The sequence below is a fragment of the Bubalus kerabau genome, chromosome 10 (genome assembly GCF_029407905.1).
Source record: "Bubalus kerabau isolate K-KA32 ecotype Philippines breed swamp buffalo chromosome 10, PCC_UOA_SB_1v2, whole genome shotgun sequence".
Taxonomy (NCBI): Eukaryota; Metazoa; Chordata; class Mammalia; order Artiodactyla; family Bovidae; genus Bubalus; species Bubalus kerabau.
The window spans coordinates 5,583,224-5,595,839 of NC_073633.1; the positions used below are offsets into that span (position 1 = coordinate 5,583,224).

At 41.2% G+C, this 12,616-nt stretch overlaps 1 protein-coding gene across 1 annotated transcript; it reads right to left on the reverse strand.

Moving 5' to 3' along the window:
- Positions 1-4,367: 4,367 nt before the first annotated feature.
- SRP19 (signal recognition particle 19) lies at positions 4,368-12,548 on the reverse strand. The gene is made up of 5 exons (XM_055536489.1): positions 12,384-12,548; positions 11,647-11,722; positions 9,609-9,680; positions 9,406-9,517; positions 4,368-4,912 (listed from the first exon to the last, which is right to left on the reverse strand). Exons 1-5 carry the CDS (start codon positions 12,422-12,424, stop codon positions 4,779-4,781), a joined length of 435 nt encoding a protein of 144 aa, XP_055392464.1. The 5' UTR covers positions 12,425-12,548; the 3' UTR covers positions 4,368-4,778.
- Positions 12,549-12,616: the final 68 nt, after the last annotated feature.

Consider the following 12,616-nt stretch of genomic DNA (forward strand, 5'->3'; position numbering starts at 1 on the left):
CAACCAACTCGTCCTCTGTTGCCACCTTCTCCCACCTTCAATCTTCCCCAGCATCAGGGTCTTTTCCAATGAGTTGGCTCTTCGCATCACATGGCCAAAAGTACTGGAGCTTCAGCTTCAACATCAGTCCTTCCAATGAATATTCAGGGCTGATTTCCTTTAGGACTGACTGTGGTACTGACTCCAGCACCACAGCTCAAAAGCATCAATTCTTCAGCGCTCAGCTTTCTTTATGGTCCAGCTCTCACATCCATACCTGACCACTAGAAAAACCATAGCCTCGACTACACGGACCTTCGTTGGCAAAGTGATGTCTCTGCTTTTTAATATGCTATGTTTGTCATAGATTTTTCTTCCAAGGAGCAAGCATCTTTTGAATTCATGGCTGCAGTCACCATTTGCGATGATTTTGGAGCCCAAGAAAATAGTCTCTATTTCTATTGCTTCCCCATCTATTTGACATGAAGTGATGGGACCAGATACCATGATCTTTGCTTTTTCAATGTTGAGTTTTAAACCAGTTTTTTTCACGTTCCTCTTTCACCTTCATCAAGAGGCTCTTTAGTTACTCTTTGCTCTCTGCCTTTAGGGTGGTGTCATCTGCATACCTGAGATTATTGCTATTTCTGCCAGCACTCTTAATCCAGCTTGTTATTCATCCAGGCCACCATTTTGCATGGTATACTCTGCATGTAAGTTAAATAAGCAGGGTGACGTTATACTACAGCCTTGTCATACTCCTTTCCTAATTATGAGCCAGTCCATTATTCCATGTCTGGTTCTAACTGTTGCTTCTTGACCTGTATACAAGTTTCTCAGGAGTCAGGTAAGATGTGATTACAATGATGAAATACAGTGGTAGGAGGGAAGATGGGAAAGATGCATGCATGTCTTGGGAATAAAGAAAGGAAAATGAAATCATCCTCCTCTACAGAGAGAAGTTAATGCCTAAATGGAAACTATTAAAATTGGCTGCTGCTGCTGCCGCTGCTAAGTCACTTCAGTCGTGTCCGACTCTGTGCGACCCCATAGATGGCAGCCCACCAGGCTCCCCCGTCCCTGGGATTCTCCAGGCAAGAACACTGGAGTGGGTTGCCATTGCCTTCTCCAATGCATGAAAGTGAAAAAATAAAGTGAAGTCGCTCAGTCGTGTCCAACTCCTAGTGACCTCATGGACTGCATCCCACCAGGCCCCTCTGTCCATGGGATTTTCCAGGCAAGAGTACTGGATTGGGTTGCCATTACCTTCTCCGATTAAAATTGGCTAGCTCTTTCAATTATGTACAAGTATAAAACTCATAATAATATAGGCCTTTTAAAAAAGGCCAAAGAAGGTGAACATAATTCACTGAAATGACTGTTTTTCACTTGGCTGGCAAAGAAGTAAAGATAACTATTCACTGACTGCAACATGAACAAACAGCAACACGTACAGCAATAGTTGTGAAACCTTTCCTGGCAATCCTAGTGCCCTATCTCTAAAACAATTGTAGGTTCTAGGCATCTTTCTGTGACAAATCTTTTACACGGACCGCCCAGTATCCACTCTCAACTACTCACTTCCTTGTCTGCCACTCTATCAGGACTGAGAAGGTTGTATTTCACTTTGTGCCAGAGTTCTTGACAATGAAACAAGTGAAAGTTGGCCAGGACAGGTTTTGAGAAATCCCTGCCTTTCCTTTAACACACTTTCCAGGAAATTTTTGCAGAGACTAACACCTGTGGTCAGCAGTTTTTATTGTGATCGACCAAAACCTGTTATTTTTAACAATTAAACCTCAACATTCAGAAAACTTAGATCATGACATCCGGTCCCATCACTTCATGGCAGATAGATGGGCAAACAGTGGAAACAGTGGCAGACTTTATTTTGGGGGGCTCCAAAGTCACTGCAGATGGTGACTGCAGCCATGAAATTAAAAGACACTTGCTCCTTGGAAGAAAAGTTATGACCAACCTAGATGGCATATTAAAAAGCAGAGACATTACTTTGCTGACAAATGTCCATCTAGTCAAGGCTATGGTTTTTCCAGTAGTCACGTATGGATGTGAGAGCTGGACTATAAAGAAAGCTGAGTGCTGAAGAATTGATGCTTTTGAACTGTGGTGTTGGAGAAGACTCTTGAGAGTCCCTTGGACTGCAAGGGGATCCAACCAGTCTAAAGGACATCAGTCCTAACTATATATTGGAAGGACTGATGCTGAAGCTGAAACTCTTACTTTGGCCACCTGATGCGAAGAACTGACTCGTTTGAAAAGACCCTGATGCTGGGTAAGATTGAAGGTGGGAGAAGAGGACGACCGAGGATGAGATGATTGGATGGCATCACCGAATCAGTGGACATGAGTTTGAATAAACTCTGGAAGTTGGTGATGGACAGGGAAGCCTGGTGCAGTCCATGGGGTCGCAGTCAGACACGGAGTGACTGAACTGAACACCTGTGGCCGGCAATTTTTACTGTTGCTGGCCAAAAATTGTTATTTCACTAATACTTTGTGGGTTACTACATTCAACAATTATACCTAACACCCCTGTAAAGTCATTTTCGTGAAACACTATATTCAAAACACTCTTCTTTGGAAGCAAAGGAGCATTCTCCAGCATCATTTCATTTTCACTTCCCATTGCAGAATCAATCACTAAGGATTTTTGTCTTTTTGTTGGTCTGACATCATCATTTACACCATCTGAATCAGAACTATATTCTGAAGAACTATGATCTTCTGAGACACTAGTATTAATACATATGTCGCTCAGCCAGAGGAAGTATCTACGTAAGATTCACTGAAAAATTCTTCACTCAAAAATTTTGTGATGCTTCTTTCTTGAAAGTTTTACAGTAATAAAGGTGTGTTTATAATATACACAATGTTGCAACAAAAACCTGACCCAGTGAAATGAGGATGATAACGACAATCTAAGTTGTCTGATGAACCCTTGATCACCCTGAAGCTCTGTGAACTTCACACGGTGATGTCAGGGGGACAGATGTGGAACTCTGACATGGTGTCGGGTCTGCACCAGTCCTCTTACAAGTTTGTAACAACTTAAGGACGCTGGAAACATGCCACAGATAGTGGAGTACAGAGGTAGGAGGGCATCACTGAGCAACTGGATCAGCACCTACAATAACCTTTGAGTTTCATGTTATTTAAAAATTTAATTCCTGTTTAAGTCCCTCATTCTTTTCTGTTACACAGCCATATTCCTAAGCGATACGTTTTTCCAAAGAGGGCTTTTCTGAATCATGTTTTGCACCCCTGTATTTATTTGTCAGTCTGATATATAAACTACTATACAATTATGCTCACTATAGGACATAGTAAAAACAGAAACTGTTGGAGAGAAAACCTAAGGTGGATCATCTCATACAGCCTGGGTGTATAATCCCTTTTAGAGTTCTGAAACTCTGGCTACGTTTATTCTGTAATCACTTGGAATTGTTCGATCTCTAGCAATAAAACAGGAATTGGGATTTAAAGAAGGCTATGAATTCACTCACAGGATTCACAGAAGAGTGGCACTAGGCCTCAGGAAGATGTGAATCACATCTTAGCTCCTATCACCATCTGTACTTGTGTTTCTACTCCATACATAAAACTGAGAGCAACACTCCACTGGCCTGGCCTTGGTCACATCCTGCGGTCAGGGTGCAGTCCTGTGATTGACAGCTCTTCCAGAAGCACACTGAGTCAGAGAAGGCAGTCCCCCAGGAGATGCTCAGTAGACAAAAACAAAAGGCCAGAGAAGGAGTCTCAAATTTTACATAAAGTCACCACTTTTAGAACAGTGCTTTGGAATAAAGTCAGAATTATCAATCCACTTTACTTTCTTGGAAAAAAGTTTATCTCAAGGTGCTAAAGCATAGACAATTTTAGAACTCCAATCTACAGAATAAGCAAATCTAAAGCTTAAATTTCCACACGTCAACAAACTAGTAATTGATGAAACAGATCCACAGACTGCATGTTCATAGACCTCCAAAAGGATTTAACTACCTTCTGGTTTTAGGTTCACACAATGGCACCCCACTCCAGTACTCTTGCCTGGAAAATCCCATGGACGGAGGGGCCTGGTAGGCTGCAGTCCATGGGGTCGCTAAGAGTCGGACACGACTGAGCGACTTCACTTTCACTTTTCACTTTCATGCATTGGAGAAGGAAATGGCAACCCACTCCAGTGTTCTTGCCTGGAGAATCCCAGGGATGGGGGAGCCTGGTAGGCTACCGTCTATGGGGTAGACAGAGTCGGACACGACTGAAGTGACTTAGCATAGCATAGCATAGCATAAGCTTCCACTCCCCATTTTATTCCCTTTATCTCCTCTACTGGCATTAATCAGTTCATAAGCAAAAGCTACAAAAAGTCAAGTTTCAAATTTTATTTCACTAAAATTAAAAAGAAACAAAATGTGTATTTCAAATCTTATTAAACTCATTTATTTGAAACATGTTTACATAGAGGACAAACAGATACAGGATTTCAAGTAACTTATGGTAGAGCCCACTGTCCATTTAAGAATATGCTTCTTTCTTTCACAAAAACTGTATTAAGAGGCAAAAAAGAAAAATTTCTCTTATACTGCATAAGAGCTGGATGAAAACTTCTGATGTATATTTATTTCATTATCAACTCTGATGTTGAAGCTGGGAGGCACAAATGTTCACAGCTCAGTTAAATGATGCAAAGAAAAAGCTTCTGTTTCTCTCAGATACAAGTGAGAAGCCTCCATTCATGTCTCTTACAGTAGTATCACATCCTTGATTCTCAGACCAGATCACTTCTTCTTCTTTCCTTTCCCTTTCTTACTTCCCTCTCCTTGCTGAAGACTTTGGTCCCCACCTCCTGTTTTTTGTGTCCGTGTTTTCAGTTTAGGTATCATTTCTGCAGCATACAACATTACTGACTTACCTAGGAACCAGAAGTTAGGCTTAGTACATAAACTGAGAAACATGATGTAAAAGGTCATCATACTTGAAAATCATAAAGTTCATGAAGTCATCACCACATCAAGAAAATAAGAATTTAAAAAGAAAAAATTAAATAACTAGGAAGACAATGCTTTGCAGAAGTGGGGACCTTTCCAGGAGAAAATGTATTAAGAACAATGCTGAAATTAAATTTAAATGAACAAAACAAAAATTTAGAACACTTTATCTGAAATAAAAATTTTTACCTTGATCCTAGTAATAGACTTGAAGATCAAAGAAAATATCTAAACATAACAAGCTGGCAACAGAATCAGGCTGTTATTGTATCTTAAGCTAGGAAGCACAGGCTTCCGAGTCTTCTAACAAAAATTCAATGTCATTAAGCTGTAGAAGATTTTTTTAAGGAATAAAATGCTAGAGATAATGCAACAGTCTTCCTCACCGCCTTGCTTGCATTAGGGTAAGCAGGTGTTAAAACTGGTGTTTTCTTCCAGTCCATTTCAAATATACACACATGGAGAAGGCGATGGCACCCCACTCCAGCCCTCTTGCCTGGAAAATCCCATGGATGGGGGAGCCTGGTAGGCTGCAGTCCATGGGGTCGCTAAGAGTTGGACACGACTGAGTGACTTCACTTTTACTTATCACTTTCATGCATTGGAGAAGGACATGGCAACCCACTCCAGTGTTCTTGCCTGGAGAAGCCCAGGAATGGGAGAGCCTGATGGGCTGCCGTCTCTGGGGTCACAGAGTCGGACATGACTGAAGCGACTTAGCAGCAGCAGCATATACACACACGGAGCCAAAGCAAAAACAACACCCAGTTGTCGATGTGACTGGTGATGGAAGCAAGGTCCGATGCTGTAAAGAGCAATACTGCATAGGAGCCTGGAATGTTAGGTCCACCAATCAAGGCAAATTGGAAGTGGTCAAACAGGAGATGGCAAGAGTGAACATCAACATTCTAGGAATCAGCGAACTAAAATGGACTGGAATGGGTGAATTTAACTCAGATGACCATTATATCTATTACTGTGGGCAAGAATCCCTTAGAAGAAATGGAGTAGCCATCATAGTCAACAAAAGAGTCCAAAATGCAGTATCTGGATGCAATCTCAAAAATGACAGAATGATCTCTATTCGTTTCCAAGGGAAACCATTCAGTATCACGGTAAGCCAAGTCTATGCCCCAAGTAATGCTGAAGGAGCTGAAGTTGAACGGTTCTATGAAGACCTACAAGACCTTTTAGAACTAAAACCCCAAAACGATGTCCTTTTCATTATAGGGGACTGGAATGCAAAAGTAGGAAGTCAAGAGACACCTGGAGTAACAGGCAAATTTGGCCTTGGAGTGCAGAATGAAGCAGGGAAAAGTCTAATAGAGTGCTGCCAAGAGAAAGCACTGGTCAGAGCAAACACCCTCTTCTCATGGACATCGCCAGATAGTCAACACTGAAATCAGGTTGATTATATTCTTTGCATCCAAAGATGGAGAAGCTCTATACAGTCAGCAAAAACAAGAACGGGAGCTGACTGTGGCTCAGATCCTTATTGCCAAATTCAGACTTAAATTGAAGAAAGTAGGGAAAACCACTAGACCATTCAAGTATGACCTAAATCAAATCCCTAATGGTTATACAGTAGAAGTGAGAAACAGATATAAGGTACTAGATCTGATAGACAGAGTGCCTGATGAACTATGGACAGAGGTTTGTGACACTGTACAGGAGACAGGGAACAAGACCAACCCCAAGAAAAAGAAATGCAAAAAAGCAGAATGGCTGTCTGAGGAGTCTTTACAAATAGCTATGAAAAGAAGACAAGCAAAAAGCAAAGGAGAAAGGAAAGATATACCCATTTGAATGCAGAGTTCCAAAGAACAGCAAGGAGAGGTAAGAAAGCCTTCTTCAGTGATCAATGCAAAGAAATAGAGGAAAACAATAGACTGGGCAAGACTAGAGATCTCAAGAAAATTAGAGATACCAAGGGAACATTTCATGCAAAGATGGGCACAACAAAGGACAGAGACAGTATGGACCTAACAGAAGCACAAGATATTAAGATGAGATGGCAAGAAAACACAGAAGAACTGTACAAGAAAGATCTTCACAATGCAGATAACCATGACTGTGTGATCACTGACCTAGAGCCAGACATCCTGGAATGTGAAGTCAAGTGGGCCTTAAGAAGCATCACTATGAACAAAGCTAGTGGATGTGATGGAATTCCAGTTGAGCTATTTCAAATCCTAGAAGATGATGCTTTGAAAGTGCTGCACTCTGCATGCCTGCAAATTTGGAAAACTCAGCAGTGGCTGCAGGACTGGAAAAGGTCCCGAATTTCATTCCAATTCCTAAGAAAGGTAATGCCAAAGAATGCTCAAACTACTGCACAACTGCACTCATCTCACATGCTAGTAAAGTAATGCTCAAAATTCTCCAAGCCAGGCTTCAGCAATATGTGAACTGTGAACTTCCAGATGTTTAAGCTGGTTTTAGAAAAGACAGAGGAACCAGAGATCAAATTGCCAATATCTGCTTGATCATTGAAAAGGCAAGAGAGTTCCAGAAAATATCTATTTCTGCTTTATTGACTATGCCAAAGCCTTTGACTATGTAGACCACAATAAACTGTGGAAAATTCTGAAAGAGATGGGAATACCAGACCACCTGACCTGCTTCTTGAAAAACCTGTATGCAGGTCAGGAAGCAACAGTTAGAACTGGACATGGAACCACAGACTGGTTCCAAATAGGAAAAGGAGTATGTCAAGGCTGTATATTGTCACCCTGCTTATTTAACTTCTATGCAGAGTACATCATGAGAAACACCTGGCTGGAGGAAGCACAAGCTGGAATCAAGATTGCCGGAAGAAATATCAATAACCTCAGATATGCAGATGACGGCATCCTTATGGCAGAAAGTGAAGAAGAAATAAAGAGCCTCTTGATGAAAGTGAAAGAGGAGAGTGAAAAAGTTGGCTTAAAGTTCAACATTCAGAAAACAAAGATCATGGCATCCGGTCCCATCACTTCATGGCAAACATATGGAGAAACAGTGGCAGACTTAATTTTTTGGGGCTCCAAAAATCACTGCTGATGGTTACTGCAGACATGAAATTAAAAGACGTTTATTCCTTGGGAGAAAAGTTATGATCAACCTAGAAAGCATACTAAAAAGCTGAGATGTTACTTTGCCAACAAAGACCTATCTAGTCATGGCTATGTTTTTTTCCAGTAGTCATGTATGGATGTGAAAGTTGGAGTATAAAGAAAGCTGAGCACCGAAGATTGATGCTTTTAACTTTTAACTGTGGTGTTGGAGAAGACTCTTGAGAGCCCCTTGGACTGCAAGGAGATCCAACTAGTCCATCCTAAAGGAAATCAGTCCTGAATATTCATTGAAAGGACTGATGTTGAAACTGAAACTCCAAAACTTTGGCCACCTGATGCAAAGAGCTGACTCATTTGAAAAGACCTTGATGCTGGGAAAGTTTGAAGGCAGGACAGAAGGGGACGACAGAGGATGAGATGGCTGGATGGCATCTCCTACTCAATGCAGATGAGTTTGAGTAAACTTTGGGAGTTGGTGATAGACAGGGAGGCCTGGCGTGCTGTGGTCCATGGGGTCGCAAAGAGCAGACACAACTGAGCGACTGAACTGATACACACACACATATATATAAAATCAATAAATAACACTGCACCCATATCTATCAATAAATAGTAATATTCTATATTTAAATTTACACTTTAGTAGCACCACACTGCATACTTCTTGCTTTTTTTCACTCAATACAGTTTTTTAGATTTATCAGTATTAGAAATTAGTAACAGATCCCAAGTGTTTCTACATGTGAAATAGCAATAATATCTGACAATTTAATAATTTCTCATTCTTAACCTGGGAACAACAATGGACTTCCATAGGTTCATAAAATGTTCATTGAACAATTTTTTTTTTTTGGAGAAATGATTACTAGGTTTCATCAAATTCTCAAATGTCCTAACATAAAAGAAATTAAAAGCAGTTTCTCTCTCTCCATCAGCAGTAGTCCTTTTTCTAAATTAATTCACAGAATGCAAATTACTTTTCTGACTTGTCAAAATGTCAGTTTTAGAATATTTTTGGCAGTGTAGAGGAATGCTGCTGCTGCTGCTAAGTTGCTTCAGTCGTGTCCGACTCTGTGCGACCCCATAGACGGCAGCCCATCAGGCTCCCCCGTCCCTGGGATTCTCCAGGCAAGAACACTGGAGCGGGTTGCCACTTCCTTCTCCAATGCATGAAAGTGAAAAGTCCAAGTGAAGTCGCTTAGTCATTCCCGAGTCTTAGCGACCCCATGGACTGGAGCCTACCAGGCTCCTCCGTCTATGGGATTTTCCAGGCAAGAGTACTGGAGTGGGGTGCCATTGCCTTCTCCGATGTAGAGGAATAACCTATCCCAAAATTCATTCTTTCATTAAAAAAAGCTTACGTGATGGGAACTGTACAAGACAGAGGCTGCCATCTTCCTGTTTGAGCTGGACCCGGACTCTGCCCCTGTACTGAAGATCACGATTCCATTCTCTAGAGTACATTTTATTTTTCTTAACAGAAAGAAATAAAAACAAAATTTATGAAAGTTATCACATCAATGAAATGAGTATGGAAGTTAGTGAATGAAGAACTATATCATACCTCAAGAAATACATTAAGTCCAACTGCTGCACATACATCTTGAATCTCTGTAGCTGTAGGATTTTCAACAGCCTGAAAAGTTAATTAAAGATGAAAACAGTAAATAGCTCAGCTTTAAGTGGATACTGCTACACTGTTGTATAAATCATTTCAAACACTATGAATAAAACACATACCAAGACCCTTGGTTTCCTTTAAAAAAAAAACAAAGAACAAACTAGGTACAGTTGTTTCAACTGTAATTTTTAAATTCTTGGGACTCACATATTCAGACTTTTGTGTCGATTTCCCTTCCATGAGAACATAAACTTCACAAGGTTAAGGACTGCTTTGTTCACCAATATATTCATCTGGCATAATGCTTGGAATACAGTAGTGTTCAATGAATATTGGTTAAACAACTATTACAGATACAACAACTTTAGAAAATTGTTTGGCAGAATCTATAGAAGTAAAATAAAATAAATGCATTCCTTATGGCCATGCAGTTCCACTGCAAGGTATATACCGCCCCCCCTCCCAAAATACAAAATAGACGATCTCAAGAAGCACTATTTATAACAGCCTCAAACTAGAAACAACCCAACTATCTGTCAATAGTAAAATGGACTGTGGTACATTCACACAATGCAATACTACAGAGCAGTAGTTTTCAGCAAGGTAATCTTGCACCCTGACACTTATCAGTGCTTGGAGACATTTTTGATCATCACAACTAGGGTGGGGTAGGGCACTGGCTTCCAGTGGGTAGATGCCAAGGAAGCTGCTAAGCAATCCAGACAGCACAGGACAGCACTCACAACCATGAACTATCTGGCTCAAAATGTCAACAGTGCTGCTGTTGGGAAACCCTATGACAGAGAGATGAGATTTAACAAACTATACTCAAAAGTTCAGGTAAACCTCATAAGCTTAACATTCATTAAAATAAGACAGACATAAAGCACATAGTGTATGATGCCATTTAAATAAAATTAAAAAACAAGCAATAGCAATCTATGGTATTCGAAGTCAGGACAGTGGTCATCCTTTGTTATGACTATATGTGCAGGGGACACTGGGGGTGGCGGGGACATAAAGGAATCTTTGTGGGTGCTAGTAATGTTTTTTTTTGATTGGATACTTGGTTAACCATGTGTACTCACTTCATGAAAATTAATCAAGAAAAACACTTAAGATTTACGTATGTTTCTGTATGAAAGCTATCAATAAACTTAAAAGTAATTCAATCATTCTCCAAATTATCTGAGAGCCTGCTACCAGAGGCCTCTGTCAAAGTGGCTTGATGTTAGGCATTTTTCTCAATTAGTGCTTTGGCATCTTCTCCTTTATGCTGTAGCAGCAAAGCAGACTTCACATATTTAAGCAGCAAAATGGGAGATATTAAACAACTCAAAAATAATGTATTGCTTCCGGCCAAGTTCCTTAAATCCATTAGATTACAAAATGTAAATCAGCCTTAAAAAATAGGATGTAACATTAATTGTGAAAATACAAAGCTACAAAGATCCCTTCACTTGGCTCTAGGCTCTTTCTAAACTTAAGCCACTAGGCCAACTAAGAACTTGGGTTTTTCTATTGAAACAGCACAAGGGAGAAATCATTTCTTTTAAGACTATAAACACCTACTTTAAAAAAGTGTTAATTTTAAAGTAATTTAATCCAAGTCAAAAGGATGATGATGATAAGGGGCCTAAAACTGTAAAATTCAACACATCTGAATTTTCTGCAAGTCTTGTTTAAAATAAAAAACTCAACTACATTCTGGACATGATATTGTACAGTGCCATAATTTGGGTTTCCTTTATTAAGGAGAAGATTGTCATAACATTGGTTTAAAAAAGAAAAAAATGTGCAAACCCTACAACATCCCACCCCCAAACTGTTTCAAACAAAGGCTCATGAAGAATCACTTAAAAAGCAGCCTAGTCGTTGGCTGCTCGTTCTCCCTGGGCCTCAAAATATGCAGCAGAGTAAAAGAAGCCTTTGTGGCCTAACAGGACAACCTGCCCAGGTCCCCATTGCAAAACATGCTTACCTTACTTATGGGGATTCGCCGTCCCTCCGCGATGGTCTTCTTGTTATTTAAATAAGCAGGATAAATACAAATGAACCTGCCACAGGAAAAGCACAGCTGGTATCATTAGAGCAATATTTCCCCAAATTCATTCATTCTTTCACCATCATCAAGATTGCCGGTGCACCTATACAATTATTCAGTTCAGTTCAGTCGCTCAGTCGTGTCCGACTCTGCGACCCCATGGACCGCAGCACGCTAGGCTTCTCCGTCTACCACCAACTCCCGAAGCCTGCTCAAACTCATGTCCATCGAGTCGGTGATGCTCCCCTCTATTTAAAAAACGAACTTTAACTTATTACCTTAGATGAAAAAAAATCACTTGCTAGACAAAGCTTTTTTTTTTAAAAGAAAAGAAAACAATACCGGAACTGTTCATTTACTTACAACAGCCTGTCAAAAGCTTCTGAGGGCGGGCTCTGCTCTCACACGTCAACGATCGAAAGAAAAGAGTTGTCACTTAATTACTACTTTCCGTCACCCACGGAGCTCCCAATATCCTCTGTCTCAAGTACAGGTAAACATCGAGCTACGTAAAGTTGGAATCTAGGGTCCTGCGAACAGCGGCCTCCGGGAGGTACAGACGCCCGAGAACAGGGCCAGGGCCTAGCTCCCTCTGAGGAGCCTTCCTTGGGGTTGGGGAAGGAGGCGCAGAGCCGGCGGGCTTGCCCCAAGTTGCTTCCTGTTTCCGGACTCACCTGTCCTGGTCGGCCGGGGACCGCGCCGCGGCGCAAGCCATCTTCAACCCGGGTCCAGACAGCGTCCACGCCCAGAGAGCACCCGGGCTGGGCCTGCAGGTAAAAAAGCCGGCCGGAGACCTCTGAGAGGTCCCAGACCACACCGTTTCCGGCGGAAGTCCCGCCCTTTGGAACGTCTACTCGTCTGGGCTCTCTGACTCCTGATGTGGCGTTGAAATCCCTTCCTCTCGCGA